The 21,375-nt window shown below is 43.8% G+C and overlaps 3 protein-coding genes across 4 annotated transcripts; all 3 read left to right on the top strand.

The window, feature by feature from the left end:
- The first annotated feature begins 2,014 nt into the window (after positions 1-2,014).
- On the top strand, positions 2,015-4,873 carry LOC119910782. Its single transcript, XM_038729590.1, has 2 exons — positions 2,015-3,157; positions 3,554-4,873. The coding sequence occupies exons 1-2, from the start codon at positions 2,045-2,047 to the stop codon at positions 4,871-4,873; spliced, it is 2,433 nt and encodes an 810-aa protein (XP_038585518.1). The 5' UTR covers positions 2,015-2,044.
- A 569-nt stretch (positions 4,874-5,442) lies between these two features.
- Positions 5,443-6,820, top strand: LOC119910464. 2 transcript variants are annotated; one of them, XM_038729091.1, is made up of 3 exons: positions 5,443-5,567; positions 5,696-5,978; positions 6,115-6,820. In XM_038729091.1, exons 2-3 carry the CDS (start codon positions 5,706-5,708, stop codon positions 6,784-6,786), a joined length of 945 nt encoding a protein of 314 aa, XP_038585019.1. In that variant the 5' UTR covers positions 5,443-5,567; positions 5,696-5,705; the 3' UTR covers positions 6,787-6,820. The 2 variants fall into 2 exon arrangements, with proteins under 2 accessions (XP_038585019.1, XP_038585020.1); XM_038729092.1 differs by lacking the exon at positions 5,443-5,567 and having other exon boundaries at positions 5,574-5,978.
- A 4,702-nt stretch (positions 6,821-11,522) lies between these two features.
- Positions 11,523-19,568, top strand: LOC119910781 (drebrin-like protein). The gene is made up of 3 exons (XM_038729589.1): positions 11,523-11,685; positions 18,205-18,320; positions 18,451-19,568. Exon 3 carries the CDS (start codon positions 18,495-18,497, stop codon positions 19,566-19,568), a length of 1,074 nt encoding a protein of 357 aa, XP_038585517.1. The 5' UTR covers positions 11,523-11,685; positions 18,205-18,320; positions 18,451-18,494.
- The last annotated feature ends 1,807 nt before the right edge of the window (positions 19,569-21,375 follow it).

Raw genomic sequence — 21,375 nt, 5'->3', positions numbered from 1 at the left:
ATTAATCTTTGCGGCTTTTCTTACTTCAACCGGGCAAGAGTGCTCAGCCAATATCAACCATTGTTAAGCACTTTCATTACAGTTGAACACAGTCAATAAAGTGAGAAACCTTTATTAACATTGCACAATTGTGTCTCTATCCTCCTTTCTCTTTCTCTCACGCAAGCCTCCTTCATATCAACAGCATGGCCCTTCTCGACTACCCTGTTCCAGAGTTGGATGTTACCTTGCAAGAAGTGAGCCGTGTCCTGCAGCTCACTTTAAGTCCTGACCTTTACCCTGAGTTCAAAAGTATGATGGAACAGGAGAGGAAGCTCCTTGAAGAGGCCCATCAAAAATTAGCAACCAGCGCTGCAGGCAAAGAGAACTGGGTGACGGAGCAGTTCAAGAGAGCCCTGCTGTCCTGTGCTGACCCCGTGCCCACCTCCACAGCTCTCCCTGTTGTTCTTCTTCCTTCCCAAGCAAAGCAATGTACCCAGCTGCAAAGGGCAGCCGCTCTGCTCTGGGCAGCAGCAAAGCTGTACAGCGAGCCCTTGTTACTGGAGGGGAATGTGCCAATGGAGCGCACACAGCAGAGTGAAGTACAGCTGACACAGGTGATGGATCAACCCAGTGCAGGAAGAGAGAATGATCCCTCTGCCATTTGCAGCCTCTCAGCTATGGAGCGCAAAGCCTGGGCTGCCACCAGGGAAGAGATTCTGGAGCAAGGAGGAGATGCAGCAGCTCACACTCTGCCTGGAGGAGTGCAACGCACCCTCTGAGCTGGCTGATATCCTCAATGCTGGGAGGAGGAGGAGACAGTCCGTGCCTGAGATACTATGACAAGGTATTGGATAGAAATTGGATAATTTTCTGTTCACATACCACATCAGCCAAATCACATAAATGGGTGCTCTTATCAAAACAATACCACTAATATTGGAAAGTAACAAATTAAATTAATACCTATATAGAAAATACACTTTCAGATCAATGTATTAGCATTAAGACTTAAAAGTGGTTATAATTTCCCTATGCTATACTATAATTTATCACTTTAAAGTAGCTTCCTAGGAGGTGGCTCAAAACTATTTTTAAAAACACCATCAAAGGTCACCAACAAATCACTAACAAATTATTATTGTTATTATTATTTTGAACAGGTGATGAACCTGGTGGTATTCAAGGACGGCACAGCTGGGATTGTATTTGAACACAGTGCTGTGGATGGGATGGTGGCTGGGCTTGTGACTGAGCATGTGTATCATCTGTCAGAAACTGTTGATTTAAACCTAGTCCACACTGACACAGAAAACACAAATGAGTCAGTGAACAATGTTAATGTCAATTCTGTTTGCCCAGTGTCCCTAACATTCCCCTTGCAAGGAGTAAATACCCCCAAGTTAAGCACTTCCTTGCAAGCAACTCATTTGGTTCTCACTTTTGATGTGCCCTCCTACCCTGATGTCTTTTCTACTCTCAGAGGGCAAAGAGGCCTGTATGACGCTTGGATCAACTTCTCTTTGCAGCTTTCCCTGTGGCAGACTCTTGGGGAATCTGCTGTCAATCACATGCTTGTCACACCTACCCATGTCCGTCACTACAAACACGGCCGATGTGATCCTACATAGTCACTCACCATGCATTCTCGTAAGTTAGTACGTGCCTTGGAAGCCTGTGCTGGCCCAGATAACACAATCCAATACACTACTGACCTCCTACACTTGTTCCATGTTGCATTTTTGGAGCATAAGAGCCTCATCAAAAACACCAAAAGGGGTCAAGGAGTTGGTCCCCACCTAGCCGCCCTGCGTCGAGCATTGCCATCTGATAACCCACTGAAGAAGTTCCTGGACCCATTTGGGTGTCCATCTGTGTACCTCACAGGTACAGATCTGATGGAAGGTGTGGAGTGTGCAGTAGGGAATGTTTATGCCCAAGATCAGCTGGTTGTAACCTACCTCGGAAAAGAGACAAGGTTTGCATTGTGCTTAATGGGAAAGGAAGTTTTGCTCTGGCATTGGAGAAGCTTCAAGAAAGCCTGAAGAAAAATGTGAAGTTAGTGATGCATCTAGCTGTTAGATATGCCATTGCATACCAGATGGGAGCCCTGGATTGTCTACTCCAACAGGGTCAACGAGAGGAAATGAATGGAGAGAGAGATCACCGCACAGAGAGCCCAGACTACACTCTAGTGATCCATGGTGGTGCTGGAGAGGTGATGATGCTGAACACCGAAGTAATTGAGGTTATTGAGTTTGCTCTGCAAACAGCCTTAACCCTTGGATCCCAAGTGCTTCAACAAGGTGGAAGGAGTCTGGATGCAGTTCAGAGGTCAGTAGAAGCTCTGGAGGACTGCTTCCTATTCAATTCAGGTAAAGGCTCAGTATTCAACAAAGATGGCAAAAATGAAATGGAAGCAACCATTGTAGATGGCAATGCAATGAGGTCTGGGTCTGTTGCTTGTGTGCAAAGTGTAAAGAACCCAATAAAAGCTGCCAGATGTGTCATGGAGAAAAGCTCACATTCACTCATTGTGGGAGATGGGGCTGAGGAATTTCTACAAGGGTTGGAGGAGAAAGAGAAACCTGTTGGGCCTGAGTATTTCTATACTGATATACGTCACAGAGAGTTAGCTGCAAATCTCAGTGGTGGAAATGCCTCAAAAAACAATCATCCTCAGACAGTTGGAGCTGTGGCCTTGGATCGTTGGCATAGGTTAGCTGCTGCATCCTCCACAGGTGGTTTAGTAGGAAAGCTGAAAGGGCGAGTTGGGGATACAGCAGTAGTAGGGGCAGGAATATATGCTGATGACAAGGTAGCCATTACCTGCTCTGGAGACGGAGATGTATTTCTGAGGCAAACAGTTGCACAGAAAATAGCCAGTCTCTACCACCACAAAGGCTATAGCCTTAGGCAGGCATGTAGAGAAGTGATGGCTGAAAATCTGAATGGGATCTGTGCAGGAATCATTGCTGTGGACACTAAAGGTGATGCCATCATTGAAGCAAATGCTACTGTGATGTTTGTGGTCTCAATGATAAGTGGCATTTCACGAGTAGAGGTCCTGAGGCCACTGAAGAGCTTCTCTGATGTGATCTGGGAAACAGATGAGCTGGTTGCCTACCTTGATCCCAACCCCTGGATACCTGGGTCAACCATTCTGACTAAAAAACTCGTAGTGGGGCAAGCAGCATCTTCCAGTTGGCTACACCTGATTTTGTTGCTATGCTACAAGGGGCAAAAGCTGTGTCAAGCTTGCTATGTGAGCGATTGGGAGTGCAGCGCTGTGCCTTGGTTTTCAATCCAACACCTGATCAGCCAGCACAAATCAGACTGCTACCGCTTCATGGCATAGAGCCAAAATGGCAGCCCATTCTAGCCAATGAAGAAGAATTCCACACATTCCATCCTGGCTACTGCACCTCAAAAAATGGCCCACGCTGGGATGATGAGGCACTGGCCCAGGTTCAAGCAAAGATTAGAAATGGACTGTCAACACCGAATGCACCCCTTTGCTTTAACTTTTTTGGAGACGCTTCCCATGATAAGTCGTATTGTGCGTGGAGTGCAGCAACAGTGGAGAGTGTGGGAAGACAGTGGACATGTTGCCTTCCTGACACCATACCCAAACACTCCTGGACTAACTGTTGTGGTGCCACGCAAACCCCTGTCCAGTGACATCTTCAAACTAGAGGACGCTGACTACAAAGCACTGATCTTAGCCACTTATAAAGTAGCCCGACTACTGGAAGAGGGGATGAGAGCTCGAGGCGTTGCACTGATCTTTGAGGGCTTTCAGATTGACTATGCTCATGCCAAGCTGATCCCTGTGTTACCTTCACCAGGTGGCACTAATCCTGCTGAACTGCAATCAGAGTGCTTCCAAAGTTACCCTGGATATGTGTCATCACTGAATGGCCCAGAAGCTGACCCTGAGGCCCTCAAAAAGATCCACTCAAAAATTACTGAGTGCAGGCCTCCTCATTCATGGGAAGACCCTCAGTCTCACTCCACACTTGCCATCAAGAGCCAGTGGTATCGCAACCTTTTCCAGATTCAAAATACTCTTTTCCACAGCACAGTCGAATATTTCCACGGTTCCTGTCAGTACTCTTATGTCCTAACCCCTCTCACCACAGACACCATCTCCTCACCAATGGGTCTAGGATCTGACTCAGAACCAGTTTCTGTTAACCTGCTGGGCCAGGACATCTACCTGGCTGACTCAATGCAATTTGTGCTTGAATACTTCCTTCGCTTCCAGGAGAATCTGCCAGGGACGTACTACATTTCTCCCAGCTTTAGAGGGGAAGACCCTGATTCCACGCACTTGAACCAGTTTTACCATGTGGAGTGCGAACTGTTGGGTGACATGGACAAGGCCATGTCAATAGCAGAGGGATTCCTGGCTCACCTTACCAAGGCTATGCTGAAGAAACACTCTGATATGATCCTCAACACTGCCGGGACCCTTACACATGTCACAGCCATGCTGAGTAAGCTGGATGGAAAAACCGCACTGCCAAGAGTCCCTCTAGACCAGGCCATTCCAATGATGCCCTCTGCTGACTGCCTAGAGTGGGTCCAAGATGGCCAGGCCCAGTTTGGCAGAAAGCTAACACGCAAAGGAGAGCAGGTCTTGATAAAAAAATATGGTGGTGCTGTTTGGCTGACTGAAATGGACCATCTAGGAGTTCCCTTCTACCAGGCATATGTGGAGGGCACTGGGCAGAGTAAAGCCAAAGCTGCTGACCTTCTCCTGGGGCTGGGTGAGACTTTGGGTCTTGGTGAACGTCATTCCACCCCTGAGATGGTACAAGAGGCCCTCAGACACCATGCCGTGCCAGAGCAGTCCTACAAGTGGTATATTACAGTTTTTCTCAAATGCTAAAACACAAAAGCCAATCCTCTAAACCAAATGACCAGTTGTCTAAACACATTTACTAAATCTAGCCATCATTTTCCAATATCATAAACACATTTCACATGAAGACACAATTCACAAAACACAATCCTCCGTTCACATAAATCTTAACACATTTTTCCTTGCTAAAACACAAGTTGCAAAAGAACTCTGCTCATATTCTCAAATGAAAGCTCATGTGATGCAAAATGCTTGCCACAGTCAGCAATATTTGAACAAAATGAACACACCTGGCGTCATTCATTACACACGACTCAAAATTGAAAACACCTGTTGCTAATGCTGTGACCACATGTATAAAAGCAAGTTCAGAGTGCACAGTTTGCTGAAGATTCCAAACAAACACAATGGATGAAGGCAGAGTCAGGGGAAGAGGTAATTGAGTCAGAGGAGGAAGAGGAGCAGGCCAGGGAGGAAGAGGAGGAGGCCACGAGGAAGAGGAGCAGGCCAAGGAAGAAGAGGAGGAGGCCAACAAGGGAGAGGAGAAGGTCCAGGAGGGAGAGCAAGACAACCTTGCACCATCATTACGGACGAGATGCGAACAACAGTCATTGACCATGTCATTGTCCATGGCATGACAATGGCTGAAGCAGGACTAAGAGTCCGTCCTGAGTAGGTTCTCCGTGGCCACCATTATCAGGGCATTCAGACAACACAACAGGTATTGTACTCTATTGCTTTCTTTGTCACAATACAATTTTACAAGCCTGTGAAAGTAGTCTATTAGTTTCAAATCAGTTGTTACTGTATTGTAAAACATGTCAATTGACAACACGTTTCTTTCTTTAGAGTTGAAAGAATGCCACATAGAGGTGGGAGGGTTGCCATATTTACAGCGGCACAAGAAACCCTCATTGTGGATATGGTTCGTGAGAACAACCTCATCAGACTCCGGGAGATCAGAGACAAAGTCATTGCCGATAATGTGAACTTTGAGGGCATTGATGATGTCAGCTTGGCCACAATAGACCGAGTTCTCCGGCGCCAAAAGATGCGGATGAAACAAGTCTATAGTGTTCCCTTTGAGCGAAACTCTGCACGACACAAAGACCTACGTTACGAGTATGTGCAAGTAAGTATACATCCATGTTCACAGTACAGTTAGTGAACATACTGTGTTGCTCAGTGGCCTACATTACTTCTGGACAATACTATGCTACCTGATTGACTGTTGTTCTGAACACCTGTGCACTTTCACATTTTCACAGAGGATATTACAGTTGGACGCGATGGCCAGACCTCATGAGTACCTCTTCCTGGATGAGGCTGGCTTCAACCTGCAGAAACGAAGGCAAAGAGGCCGTAACATCATTGGCCAAAGAGCCATCACTGAGGTTCCTGGCCAACGGGGGGGGGGTAATATTACTCTTTGTGCGGCCATGGGTTTGGAGGGGCTTGTCCACCGGCAGGCTGTCCTTGGGTCTTACAACACCCAACGTCTCCTAACCTTCCTAGAGGAGCTAAAAGATATCCTCCTGGACCGCCAACAACACCATCCTGGGCCCGAACATCCCATTTATGTGATCATTTGGGACAATGTACGCTTCCACAGAACAAACCAAATCAGAGAGTGGTTCACCACCAACAGTAACCACTTTTTAAACGTCTGTCTGCCACCCTACTCCCCTTTCCTGAACCCTATAGAGGAGTTCTTCTCATCGTGGAGATGGAAGGTTTATGACAGACAACCATACACTAGAGAGAACCTCCTAAGGGCAATGGAGCTGGCGTGTGTTGACATCCCAGTGGAGAACTTCCAAGGATGGATCCGCCATTCCAGGGCGTTTTCCCCGCGGTGCCTGGCAAGAGACAATATAGCCTGCGATGTGGATGAGGTGATGTGGCCCGATGCAGCTCAGCGACATGATGCCGCACAGTGATTGTGGTGTAAATAAAAAAAACTTCACACCCTGATCATGTTTTCAAGAGTACTGTTGTGTGCAATAGATTCTGTTTTTGCATTGAGTTGTGTTACAGTAGTGTACAGAATTTACTATAGATTTATACTCTTCATATGAAACTCACAAATCTAAATACCCAATCCTCTGCAGAGATCTAAGAAGATCCATTATTGTAAAGTTTCTAAAAATATGCATTGGCAGTTATGAAACAAAGAACCTTCTCACAAATTGAGCATTGTGTTTTCAATTGTTTTGCCGTAGTGTGTAATGATGTGTATAGTGTTTACATTTTTGAAAGCTTCGAGCTGCTCTTTTGGTGTGAAAGTTTGAGTTTTGAAGGGAGAAGGTGTGGTTGTGTTTATGTAGCTTTAGAAAAGGGTGTTGTGTTTAGACATTGGAGAACATGGACGAAACGTTTGTGAAATGTGTTTTAGCATTTGAGAAAAACTGTAATGTGATATGACTCATTATACAATCCCGTGTTAGCTTATCTTGGTCTGTAGTTAATGATATACTTACCTGTAACAACCTGTAGAGTTAATGATATACGCTTACCAGGAGGAAATTATGGCATTTTCTCCACTGCTCATGAAACTGATTTCTGTGAAACTGGCTGGGTACAAGGTCGATTTATTGATTGTGGTGTATAACATATGTGCATTTGACGCAGAACAGTTAGCTGGATAGAGGATTTGTGACCTTTAAGGGGAGAGCAGAGGTCAGTGGTTATGTGGAAACTCAGATCCTTATCTGGTGTCCAACAAGATGTTTACACTTATTCTATAGAACTTTGCTCTTATATGGATTGGAGCCTTAGTTTGCAGACTCAGACCCTTATATGGTATCTAACAGATACCTAAACATGTCATGATGTACAGAGAGACAGAGTGGCCATCGGGCTGGGTCACTCTCCAAGCTGCTGCAGAGCTTGTAATTGATGCTGAACTCCTTGATGTAATAAACTTTTATGATCAAGAACAGTGTCAAGCGGATTTCTTCTCAACACATCATCTCAGCATTATTGTTCGGGACACCACATGATCTTTTACAGGGTGGTGTAACGATGTGGAAGTTGTAGTTCCCTTTATGCTACTCACAAAAACAAATGTTATATACATAAATGATATCGCGCCAATTCACAACAAACGTTATCTCGTTGTACTTTTCATATAGAGCCGGTCTAGAGAGTTCTCTTTGTAAGACCCTCAGACCCTCTTGGAGGTCCATAGGCAAGCACCAGAAGATTTTGTACATTTTAAAGTTAAGTCATTAATCTGGTGCACTTTGAAAGCAGAATTAAGAAACTATATTGGTGAACAACTTTGCCCTCTTGTAAACCATCATGTGTTCTAGTAAAAAATTGAACATAAACACAGTGTAAATATATAAAAGGTGATGACACAGCAAAAAGTCCAGCAACCCAAAATCATAGAATAAAGTCATTTCCCTAACATTTTAGTGTTTTTTTTACTTTTAATGGACACATGTAATATGTTTTATACTTCCTGTGAATATCATCAAATTTATCTTATTACGTTGTGTTGACACCTTATTTTAAAATCCTCACGTTATTAAATGTGTATCATGGCGCTAAGTTCACCAAGTCTGGCGCAATTTGATAAATGATATTGTGTGTGGTGTTTGTATGGTGTACAATTAACATTTCACAGCCTCTCTTCAGGTAAGAGCTCAGACTGTAACACTTGTCTTTGTAAAGTGAGACAGAATAAACATAATAACATAAATAACCCTGACTGTCAGCTTAGCGTTTCAGTGCATTTACCATAAAGGCTCAAATACATGTGCACTCTAACTTGAGAATGTTCTAACACAAAAAAAGTGACAGTGGAAACAATCAAAGCTGTTCAAACCTTTCGTTAAGGTTACCGTATGGACCTCAAATTATGTTGTGTCCTCAAAATGTCTGGGATGCTATCTGGTCTTGTGTAAGCTGTCCTCCTGATCTGTACATTGTTTGTTCTGATGGGCTTGTTTGTTCTGTCTTTTACATTCCAACTGGTCTGTAGACACTTGTTGGTTTTAAATAAAAGTTGGATCACACACATAACACTGCCACCTGCTGCTGACTGACTGACCTTCTGTAACACTGCCACCTGCTGCTGACTGACCGACCTTCTGTAACACTGCCACCTGCTGCTGACTGACTGACTGACCTTCTGTAACACTGCCACCTGCTGCTGACTGACTGACCGACCTTCTGTAACACTGCCACCTGCTGCTGACTGACTGACCTTCTGTAACACTGCCACCTGCTGCTGACTGACTGACTGACCTTCTGTAACACTGCCACCTGCTGCTGACTGACCGACCTTCTGTAACACTGCCACCTGCTGCTGACTGACTGACCTTCTGTAACACTGCCACCTGCTGACTGACTGACCGACCTTCTGTAACACTGCCACCTGCTGCTGACTGACTGACCTTCTGTAACACTGCCACCTGCTGCTGACTGACTGACTGACCTTCTGTAACACTGCCACCTGCTGCTGACTGACTGACTGACCTTCTGTAACACTGCCACCTGCTGCTGACTGACTGACCTTCTGTAACACTGCCACCTGCTGCTGACTGACTGACCTTCTGTAACACTGCCACCTGCTGCTGACTGACCGACCTTCTGTAACACTGCCACCTGCTGCTGACTGACTGACCTTCTGTAACACTGCCACCTGCTGCTGACTGACTGACCTTCTGTAACACTGCCACCTGCTGCTGACTGACTGACTGACCTTCTGTAACACTGCCACCTGCTGCTGACTGACTGACTGACCTTCTGTAACACTGCCACCTGCTGCTGACTGACCGACCTTCTGTAACACTGCCACCTGCTGCTGACTGACCGACCTTCTGTAACACTGCCACCTGCTGCTGACTGACTGACCTTCTGTAACACTGCCACCTGCTGCTGACTGACTGACCTTCTGTAACACTGCCACCTGCTGCTGACTGACTGACTGACCTTCTGTAACACTGCCACCTGCTGCTGACTGACTGACTGACCTTCTGTAACACTGCCACCTGCTGCTGACTGACCGACCTTCTGTAACACTGCCACCTGCTGCTGACTGACTGACCTTCTGTAACACTGCCACCTGCTGCTGACTGACTGACTGACCTTCTGTAACACTGCCACCTGCTGCTGACTGACTGACCGACCTTCTGTAACACTGCCACCTGCTGCTGACTGACTGACCTTCTGTAACACTGCCACCTGCTGCTGACTGACTGACTGACCTTCTGTAACACTGCCACCTGCTGCTGACTGACTGACTGACCTTCTGTAACACTGCCACCTGCTGCTGACTGACTGACCGACCTTCTGTAACACTGCCACCTGCTGCTGACTGACTGACTGACCTTCTGTAACACTGCCACCTGCTGCTGACTGACCGACCTTCTGTAACACTGCCACCTGCTGCTGACTGACCGACCTTCTGTAACACTGCCACCTGCTGCTGACTGACTGACCTTCTGTAACACTGCCACCTGCTGCTGACTGACTGACCTTCTGTAACACTGCCACCTGCTGCTGACTGACTGACTGACCTTCTGTAACACTGCCACCTGCTGCTGACTGACTGACTGACCTTCTGTAACACTGCCACCTGCTGCTGACTGACCGACCTTCTGTAACACTGCCACCTGCTGCTGACTGACTGACCTTCTGTAACACTGCCACCTGCTGCTGACTGACTGACTGACCTTCTGTAACACTGCCACCTGCTGCTGACTGACTGACTGACCTTCTGTAACACTGCCACCTGCTGCTGGCTGACTGACCTTCTGTAACACTGCCACCTGCTGCTGACTGACTGACTGACCTTCTGTAACACTGCCACCTGCTGCTGACTGACTGACTGACCTTCTGTAACACTGCCACCTGCTGCTGACTGACTGACCGACCTTCTGTAACACTGCCACCTGCTGCTGGCTGACTGACCTTCTGTAACACTGCCACCTGCTGCTGACTGACTGACCTTCTGTAACACTGCCACCTGCTGCTGGCTGACTGACCTTCTGTAACACTGCCACCTGCTGCTGACTGACTGACTGACCTTCTGTAACACTGCCACCTGCTGCTGACTGACTGACCTTCTGTAACACTGCCACCTGCTGCTGACTGACTGACCTTCTGTAACACTGCCACCTGCTGCTGACTGACTGACTGACCTTCTGTAACACTGCCACCTGCTGCTGACTGACTGACCTTCTGTAACACTGCCACCTGCTGCTGACTGACTGACCGACCTTCTGTAACACTGCCACCTGCTGCTGACTGACTGACCTTCTGTAACACTGCCACCTGCTGCTGACTGACTGACCTTCTGTAACACTGCCACCTGCTGCTGACTGACTGACCTTCTGTAACACTGCCACCTGCTGCTGACTGACTGACTGACCTTCTGTAACACTGCCACCTGCTGCTGACTGACTGACCTTCTGTAACACTGCCACCTGCTGCTGACTGACTGACCGACCTTCTGTAACACTGCCACCTGCTGCTGACTGACTGACCGACCTTCTGTAACACTGCCACCTGCTGCTGACTGACTGACCTTCTGTAACACTGCCACCTGCTGCTGACTGACTGACTGACCTTCTGTAACACTGCCACCTGCTGCTGACTGACTGACTGACCTTCTGTAACACTGCCACCTGCTGCTGACTGACCGACCTTCTGTAACACTGCCACCTGCTGCTGACTGACCGACCTTCTGTAACACTGCCACCTGCTGCTGACTGACTGACCTTCTGTAACACTGCCACCTGCTGCTGACTGACTGACCTTCTGTAACACTGCCACCTGCTGCTGACTGGCTTTCTGCTCTCACATCATCCTGACGTTTGGATCTGAAGGTATGATCAGCTGATTTGTTAAACTTGTAACGCATACAAACTCACCACCGTCCATTTAGATGAAGGGTTTTCTTGCAGTACAGTGGGGTTCCCCAAATATATTCCACAGCTAAAGGTTTATATTCCTTTGTTGAGAGTTGTCTGGAAAATATTGCTTAGCAGAGCCAACTAAACGCCGACTGCTTCACCTGTCAACAAGCTCCGTCACCGGCCAAAAAACGTCACTTCCCCACTTCCGTTCAAGCCATATGGGTGAGCGGTAAATAATAACCAAAGAAATTATAAATTATAATAACTATAATTAGAGTCCATATTATAACCTGTGTTTACATAAATGGTAATTGGTCTGTATTTGTATGGCGCCTTTCAAGTCATTTGGACACTCAGCTGTGTTCTTAATTGGCCATCAAACTGGCCTGACCTTAACCCTATAGAAAATCTATCTACAGCAACCAAAAGATAAAGGACAAAACAGGAAGTGAAAGTTTTGTATGATATTAACATCACGTACCAAACCTCTCTTTCTCAATTCAGTTCAATTCAATGTGCTTTACTGGCAATGCAATTCACGACTATTTACTTTAGCAATTATAAGTTACAACAACCAAAGCTTTGTCTGAGGGGAGGCCTGCAGTCTCAGGCTTTGAAAACCCCTGATTTACAGGACATGTTTTTTGGCATGTTGTTACTGTTTGGAGCAGGTCTGAATTGTTTTGCTGCTGTGGTTTGAGTTATTGAGTTAACTTACAGTTTGTAAAATGTGCCCAAGTATAATTAATCATTTTAATAATAAGTCATTTAGCTGACACTTTTTTCCAAAGCAACTTACAATTTCTCTATATGTCAGAGGTCGCACGGCTCTGGAGCAACTAGGGGTTAAGTGTCTCGCTCAGGGACACATCTGTCTCCTACACCACTGCGCTGTCAGCATGGAAATTAACTAATCCTCACTGTTATTTAAAGGGTGCATTATTCTGATAGTAAGATGTGCTGCGTAGGTTATAAATCTATTTACCCATGATCCATCAGGGGAGCTAGCGTCTTGTTAAGAGGAGCCGAGCTCCCCCGTAGTTTGCACCCTGCGTACAATCTCCACCATCGGATTCCCGCAACAGGAAATAACGTTACTCTTTTACTCATGGATTAGTTTTTCTGCCACCATAATGTTTCTCGGTGTTCGTGAATTTTTTTTGTGAAGATTGTAACGGGTATAATATTACCGATTATTTTTAGTAATGCGTTACAGCAAAAAACAATACATTACTGTAAATGCGTTACTTTTGTAACGCGTTACTCCCAACACCGCTCATAAACAACTGAACTGCAAACTTTTGCCTGCTGATCAGTTTGGCTTCCAGTTTTATTGATCACTGAAATGGCATTGACTTGGATGGGTGTTTTTTTTCAAAGGTTGGATGCAGTGCTTAATTTGTAAATTATTATGCGCTGGAAATGTGCCGCCTGCCTAAAATAATTAATAATTTAAAACGCATTGGCGTAAATCCACATTGATTTAAAGGGCGAACAGAAACCATTATTCAAAAAGTTAAAAGGGTCCATTAGACCCTGTTAGGCTGGATGAAATCTTGTAGTTTACTTGTGTAGAAGGGCAGTGCATTGACGGATTTGGGGGGGGGGGTCACTAAATTTTTGCAGTACCTTAGCCAACACTGCACATTGAAAATTAACATTTGTAAATGTCAGTAATCTGTCTCTGTGGCTGTTTGAGATTTAAGGAAGATTAATCTTGTTAAAACAGTTGGAGTTCCTGTTTCTGGATGACCTGCAGGTACTTCACACCCTGCTTTTGAGGAAGAAGATAGTTTAACATTGCTTAATGTTTCGCTTTCTCATAAGAAATATGCTTTAGTTTGCTTTCTTTGTACTGCTCAGAAAAATGAAGGGAGCACAATAGTTCAAAGTTCAAACTCTTTACAGTACAATTCACTGAGAACAGTGGAAACCCAAATCACCAAATGATTGAGGGCTGGATTCAAAATCACACTGAAAATTAAAGTAAAAAATTGAAACCACAGGCTGATCCACACCGCGGGTTCCCTAGGAGAAGAAGAGAAGAGACTTTAAAATGTTAGCGATTCCTTTGAAAGGTCTTCATGGCCTCTCTCCCTGTTCTATCTCTGACCTTTTAGTCCCGTCCGCACCAGCACGGACCTTCAGATCCTCGCAGAGGTCTGTTGTCTGTTCCAGAGTCTCCACCGAAAACTAAAGGGGACAGTTTGCTGTCGGGGCCCCAAGGCTCTGGAACAGCTTGAGGAAATCAGGGCGGCTCCTTCTTAAAACAGACTTTTAGGAGAGCCTATTTTAGTTGATTTAGTTTTTATCTTTTAACTGTATTTTAATTTCTGATGTATTTTCTTGCTTTTATCGTGTATCTTGTTGTGTGTTTTGTGTTTTATTGTCTTTGCACTTTTTAACGTGGTTGTAAACTGCTCTATAAATAAAGGGTTCTTTTATTATTATAATTATAATTATTTTCGACCTCTCACTGAGGTTGAAGGTGGTGCCGAAGATCTGGATCGTCCCTGTCTCCAAAAAGGGACGCAGTCTCTGTGGGCCCTCTTCCTCTTTTGGTCCCTGTCTCTCCTGCATCTTTTGAAAAATATTGACAAATAATTGAGCTGTACACATTAAACTGTGGTGCTAATTAGGGTAGTCACCAATGAACCATTCTTACTTTAGTGCAGGAGTAATGACTTGAGGTAGGTGGATTTGGTATACAGTATATAAAATATGACAATATAACAATGTGAGCAGTATGAACAGCACTGAAATAGTGAATAAATAATAAGTGGTAACCAGTAAACAGGTGGCTGATTAGAGACTGATTAGAGTTACTGGGTTATTGCACAAGAATTGATTCCTGACACTGTGAGTCAGAGTCAGCTGTTCATCAGAGTGATGGCTTGTGGGAAGGAACTGTCCCTGAGTCTGTTGGTTTTGGCGTACAGTGCTCTGTAGCACCTGCCAGAGGAGAGGAGCTGGAACAGGTTGTGTTCGGGGTGAGATGGATCCGCAGTGATGTTTCCTGACTCTGGAAATATCAAATATCAAAGTCCTGAATGGAGGATATAATAATAATCTATCTAATATAATATGTATATTCCTCTGTGCTGCTGTGCCAAACTGAATTTCCCCTACAGGGGGTTAATAAAGGAACATCTTATCTTAAAGTTTTAATGAACCTTTAGTATGCTTGCTCTGTAAAACCAATGAAAAGGTTTATTTCAGTTTTAGTTTGACCATGTAACTGACCCCTTACTATGATGTCATCTGAAAACTCCCCTCAGCTCCACTGTATAAAAGCAGATGTAATACTGGAGGCTCTCCACTTGTTTTTCCTTTTTCTATGTATTGACTTCTGCAACTGATGCTCAAAGATTCTTCAACAAGGCTTCGGTAAGGCCACACATTGAACTGTTTTCTAATAATTTTTGCCTCAAGAGAGTGTCAAGCATTAAAGGTGTTAGAGTAGGAGTTATAGGCAGAGTGATTCAGTGTGACTTTGTCTTTTAATTCAATTCAATTCAAATCAGTGTGCTTTATTGGCATGAATGTTTCAGTTAAACAATGTTGACAAAGTGGTTTGCAGCAAAATCACAACAAGAATGAATGCAATCAGGACCATTCAGTTTAGCAAAATTACAACCACAGAAATGACGAGATAGAACGTAAACTACAAACAGGAAAAAAACAGGAAGTAACCTGCCATGCAGCGAACACTGAGTGCAACAGTTGGCTGAGCAACTCGCTGTCCCTCAGGTTGGGACACTGAGACACATACTTGGCGGCGAGGTTTTCCTACACTGTAAACCCGAATAAGTTCACAGAACTCAAAAATTATTTTGTGACAGATTACACAAAAATATTTAAGTGATGTTTTTAAAAGTTTTAAGTTTACTTAAATTAAAAATTATATTTACTGTTGCCTTAAATTATCTCAATGTTATCTTATAAATATTGATATTCCTCAACTTAAAATTAGTGAGTAATTCACTAAAAAATTTCAATAATCTTCAAATCATAAAATGTTGGAAATATACTCAAAACTTTCACTTTTCTTAAATTCATAAAATGTGGGAAATAGACTCAAAAAATTTCATATTCTTAAACTCATAATGTAGGAAATGCACTAAATTTCCTATAATTTTCTACTCAAAGTTGGATATGCACTCAATTTATTCTAAACTAAAATACTGATGTCGGCCAACTACACAATTATAATCAGCTAATAATGTCAGAAAAGATGAAAGTGACACCACAGTGAAAATTTAGCAACTTTTTTTATTCAACAATGTGCTTTTTAAAAAGGCAGGAGAATCAAAGGAGATCAGTCACAAAGTGCTTGTCATGAATTAAAATAAAAGGAAATAAAAAGTGTTTTAAAGTACATTAAGTGTTAATAGTTCTATATTCTGATAGTGGTCATTGCTACAGAGGGTAGATTCAGCATTTTGGGTCTCCATCTCACATTTTTTCAGTAAACATTATGATAAAAACTCACAAGGGATTCATGATAAAATGATATAAGATTCTAAGTATTATCCATCCTCAACAGCAATAAACTATTAGAATGTGGAGCCATTTAAAGGAACACGCTGACTTTTTGTGACTTTAGCTTATTCACCATATCACCCAGAGTTAGAACAATAAGAATGATAGGATTATTCTTATTGTTATCCTCTTTGCAATCTGGTATTAATTGATTGAATTCGTCAAAATATTGGTCTCTGATGCTTCTATATTTATCCCATGTAAGGAGCAAATGCAACTTTGTCTCCACCTCACCTGTCGTAGAGCGCACACATCCTCTATAGGACCATGTTTGAGATTTTAAAATTAAGTGGTGTTTTGTTTTTTTAATAATTCCTCAACACCGCGAAACACAACATCAGAAATAAAAAAACTCTACTAATTGTTTCCTTGAACTGGAATTCGATGGTTGAGATTGTAGCCATGGTGCAAACTACAGGGGAGCTCAGCTTTTCTTAAGAAGATGGTAGCTCCCCAGAAAACAATAGGTCTATTGACTGCAACAGCCTATTAGCACTCTTGGCATAAATAGGAACCACTCTTTGGTTCCTCAGATGCTAACCGGAAGCACAGACAGTTTTTGACCACACACGCACACATGCATGCACACACACACAATACCACTACACAGTCATACATATACAACGATTGTCTAGAAAAACTATGGAAATGAATGGAAATAAATTAAAATCAATGGTTTTACCAGCAAATACTTTCATCAATCAAATCAGTAAAATGTGCACTAATTACTCAACCTTGGCACAGCACCTCAGGGGCGTAAAGCTTGGGCTTAGCCTCTACATTGACATTATGATATTTTGCCATTCATTAAATTTTTTCTGAATAGTTATCATTATGGATCATGTGTAAATTGAATTTGATTTGACTTTCATGATCAGAGAGGCTGCTGTCAGTGCATCCTGACCGATACTGTCAAAATATCAGGAGATTAAATTAATCAGTGAAGTTAAGCTGCTGTACCTTGTGCGTAAATGCGCACAGACTTTTACTTAATGGGGAGACAATTCATCCTATTTCACTAATCTTCAGGCCACCCGCAATAAATAAAGTGTTTATGTTTAAGACCCACCAGATCTGTGGACATAACTGTGATCATCACACCCAAAGCACCCACCTATCCAAGCGCGTCTTAATATATGAAAAATGCACCCATTAGACAGCAGTGAAAGCAGGGTGCGAACTATGGGGAGCCAGGGGGAGCTTTGCTCCTCTTAATAAGACACAAACTCCCCTGAAAACATCATTTTTGAAACTTTGGTAGGTCTCTGAAATATTGACAATAGTTAACAGTACTTTTATATGAGTACAGGTTTTGACTACTCAACCTCCCTCTGCCTGTAGGCCGTCTCGTAGTAGTTAATGAGTCCGCCTACTACTGTGGTGTCATCCAGACTTTACTATTGAAAGTTTGAGTGGTAATATAGAAGGGAGATGTGGATCCTTAAGACTCTGTTCCAGGCAGATGCTGTTAAGCAGATGTGCTCACTCCCTGCTGTCATACATCATAATGTTTCAACATTTAATATTGCTTTAGTTACTTTACCTTATACAACTTACTCATCTGCAACTGTTCTTTTAAAACTGTATTGAAAAAAACATTTAGATTTACTCTTTGCACATTGCTTAAACATGCTGAAAAACTTCCTTTTTTGTTTCAAACTGTCTTGTGACGACTTATTTATCCATTGCCAATTGTTCTCTCATATTTACCAAGAAAAATATTGAAAAAAATATCTATGGCTTTAATCCCTCAGAAATTAATAATGACATTATTTTTCACAGAAATACTTGGTTGTCATTTAAATTATTTTTATTAAATGGAATCGTTTCTGAATCGAATCATGAACTTCACATAAATAAAATAAATCACATCGAAGTGTGAGATTAACACGTTGTTACATTCCTAATATGTTTAGAATCTTTAAAGCTTTGTGATGACACTTACAGCTGGACAGAGACAGGAAAGGAGAGAGAGAGGTTGGCAGACAAAGGGACTCGGGTTTCAATCAAACTCACCACTGCAGAAAGGACTCAGCCTTTACACATGGTATGCATTGTAACAGGTGGGCAAATACTGTATTGTTTTGTTGGCTATGCTCCATTTTACAAAGAACCAAAGAAGCAGGAGTTCCTGCTTTGAGTTGGTTTGTATATCATAAATATGTCTTTTTTGTTTGTTTCATCAAAACACAGGTTCACAAAAAATCACCACTTAATTGCTGAATAAATCTATAAAAATGGGGAACGTACCATCAGAATGTAACATGGGCGACTGCCTGAGATGCTGCAAGTGTTATAAAGTCCTGCCTCCTTGCACATCCTTTGATAATCTCTACAAAAGTACTGTTCATGGGCGGTACGTCTATGTGTTCAATGGAGGTGAATACTACAGACCAGTTGGCGCCGATAATATGTACGAGTGTGAATACTGCTTTAATAAACCAATCAGGGATCAAGAGCAGATGAGGAGAGAGGAGGAGAGGAGGAGAGAGGAGGAGAGGAGAAGAGAAGAAGAGAGAAGAAGAGAAGAGGAGAGGAGAAGAGAAGAAGAGAGGAGAAGAGAAGAGGAGAGACAAAAACTGGATCAAAGACTACAAGAATCGCAGCAACAAGCCAAAGAGCAGCATGAGAAACAACAGAGCAGCCACATTTCAGAAGAATATGAGTCCAAGCGAGATGTTCAGATGTGGCATCTGGATGAGTTTGAGGCTAAGTATGAATCAGGCAGGGATGAGCTTCTAGAAATCCTCTCTAAGAAATGCAGTTCCCCTGTTCCAGATCTGAGTCTCACTCAGCTGACAGCAGACCAGCAGCGGGAGATCCTGTCAGTCCTGGACAAACTTCTGTTTGATGAATGGATCAGTGCTCCCCCGTCCCTCAGCACTCTGCAGCACACTCAGGTGTTCATCACAGAGCTGTGTGCCCTGTCTCTGGAGATCCCCGAGGGAGTTCCCCTACAAAACATCTCCAATCAGGTGCAGTCCCTGGTGGACTCCATCAGCCAATCAGCAAGCAATGCTGCTGAGAGTCTCCTGCTGACTCAAGCCCTGTACCTGAACCTGATGCACTTTTTCACTGACTGTAGCAGCTCTGATACTGACGCAGTCCTCATAGCCAAACAGTGGGCTGGAGATAAGCTTTCCACTGAGAACCTCTGTCTTATAGAATTCCTGAGCACCCTCGCATCATCACTGCAGAATGTAGTGGGAAGAGCCTCTGTGTTCATTTTAAAGATGGAAATCCAGTGCTTGAAGCTTCTCTTATCCACACTCACACCTAACCGGCAAAGAAACCCACTCAGAATCCACTGAGATGCTCCTCAGACTTGTGCAAAGAAACCAATGGACCCCAACGGAGACAGTGACTCTGCTCAAAGCACTGTCACAGAAATATGCAGAGGATGTTTCAATAACTGAAGTCCTTAAGCTGGTGCAAGTTTATGACATATCACCAGAGTGGACGGATGAGTCCGGACACACTCTCGTCCAGGCTCTGGACTTTGCTGGTCCTGAGAGATTCCATCAGGATTTCCTAAATACTCTCAGAAGGAACGATGAGAGCAGTCTACCTGCAGCTCTAGCAGAAGTGAAGATGTTATGGAATTTGGATGATTCTGTGGTTGATATGATAAAAAACATTACCACTGGCGTCCTGCAGTACGCAGAAAATGCACCTAAAGATGCACCATTTGTGAAAGATTCCTTCACACGTGATCCCTTGAATGCAGACGACCTACAGAAGTCTCTGTCTCAGCTCTGCAAAGCAGTTTTTGACGCCAAAGGCTGGTGGCCCACAGTGAGGCAGATGCTGCGGTGGTGTGCGTTGGTGCTGACTCAGAAGAGTGGAGAGCTACAACTGGTTGTGTGGAAGAAGACCCATGTGTCACAGCCATGTTTGCAGCCACACAAGTCTGCATGGGAAACAAACTGGACATTGTGCTGATCGCTGATGTTCCCTCAGAGGAGCAAACTAAGGAGTGGTCTGACTTCTACAAGCACCTGGGAATCTCTCTCAACACAAACATGAAGAAAACAAATGCATCTTACAGGGAGGTCTATGAAGCAGACATTGTGTACGGTACCATCAGTGACTTCATCTCTGATTACTTTCAGTACGGCATCGAGGGGATGGGAACAGGGAACCCTCAGCTTAGACGTGGATTTATCATTGAACAACAAAGTCTCAGTTCTTCACATAATCTGGAACTTTCTAGGCTCAAGGACAATGATTCCCTGGTGTTTGCTGCAGAGGCCCTGCAAAGCCTCATGGGTAAATTTCAGAGTGAGGATATGGAACTGAGACACATGTTTCTTAAGGCTCTTTTTCAGGTGCTCCACACCAACCTAAACAACAACACAAACACTGACAATAAAATCATCACCATCTCACAGAAAGTTACTGGAAAGGAACTTCCTTCTAATGAGGTCTTTGTTCTGACCTTTCTTGAGAATCTCCTGAGAGTGGTTACTAGAGAAACAGAAGCTGAGAAAAACAGGACATCTCCTGCAGGCAAATGGTGTTTGGAGATTTTATTTGACTGTGCAGTGCAGTTCCAAGACTCAACAGCACAAATCAAGGAACTCTTCCAGATGGTTTCAAATCTTGGATTTTGGTCCCCCGTAAAGGCCTTAAACCTCCTTGGAGCATTAACTGACCACCATCATGATGAAGACTGTATTTCCATCATGAAGATTTTACACTTGATGGCAACATATCAGGTGTCTTCAACGTGGACAGACAAGGACAGCCAATCTCTCCTTAAACTCTTTGAGTCAACTAGAACTGAGAATCTGATCCAGCATTTAGAAAAGAGCCTGAGAGATGAGAAAACAAAAAGCCTTGACACTCTGTTTGATGAAATACGGCAGATGAAAGACATCGATGAACAAACACTGAGTAAATCATACAGTGTAGTAACTCATGTAACAAACCTGATCGAAACCGGTGAAATTAAAAACCACACAGATGTACAGCGAGCTAGGAATCTGAGTCACAGCACGGACACAGAAGACCTTCAGGAGGTCCTGGCAGTCTTATGCAATGCTGTAAACCTGTGCCAGGCTGAAGGGAAGTGGTGGCCCAGAACCACCCAGATGATCAGCTGGTGCCTCTTGGCCT

The sequence above is a fragment of the Micropterus salmoides genome, unplaced genomic scaffold (genome assembly GCF_014851395.1).
Source record: "Micropterus salmoides isolate LMB-PRFRI ecotype aquatic unplaced genomic scaffold, ASM1485139v1 Ms_hic_scaffold_19, whole genome shotgun sequence".
Lineage (NCBI taxonomy): Eukaryota > Metazoa > Chordata > Actinopteri > Centrarchiformes > Centrarchidae > Micropterus > Micropterus salmoides.
This window is presented reverse-complemented; position numbering and strand designations above follow the sequence as displayed.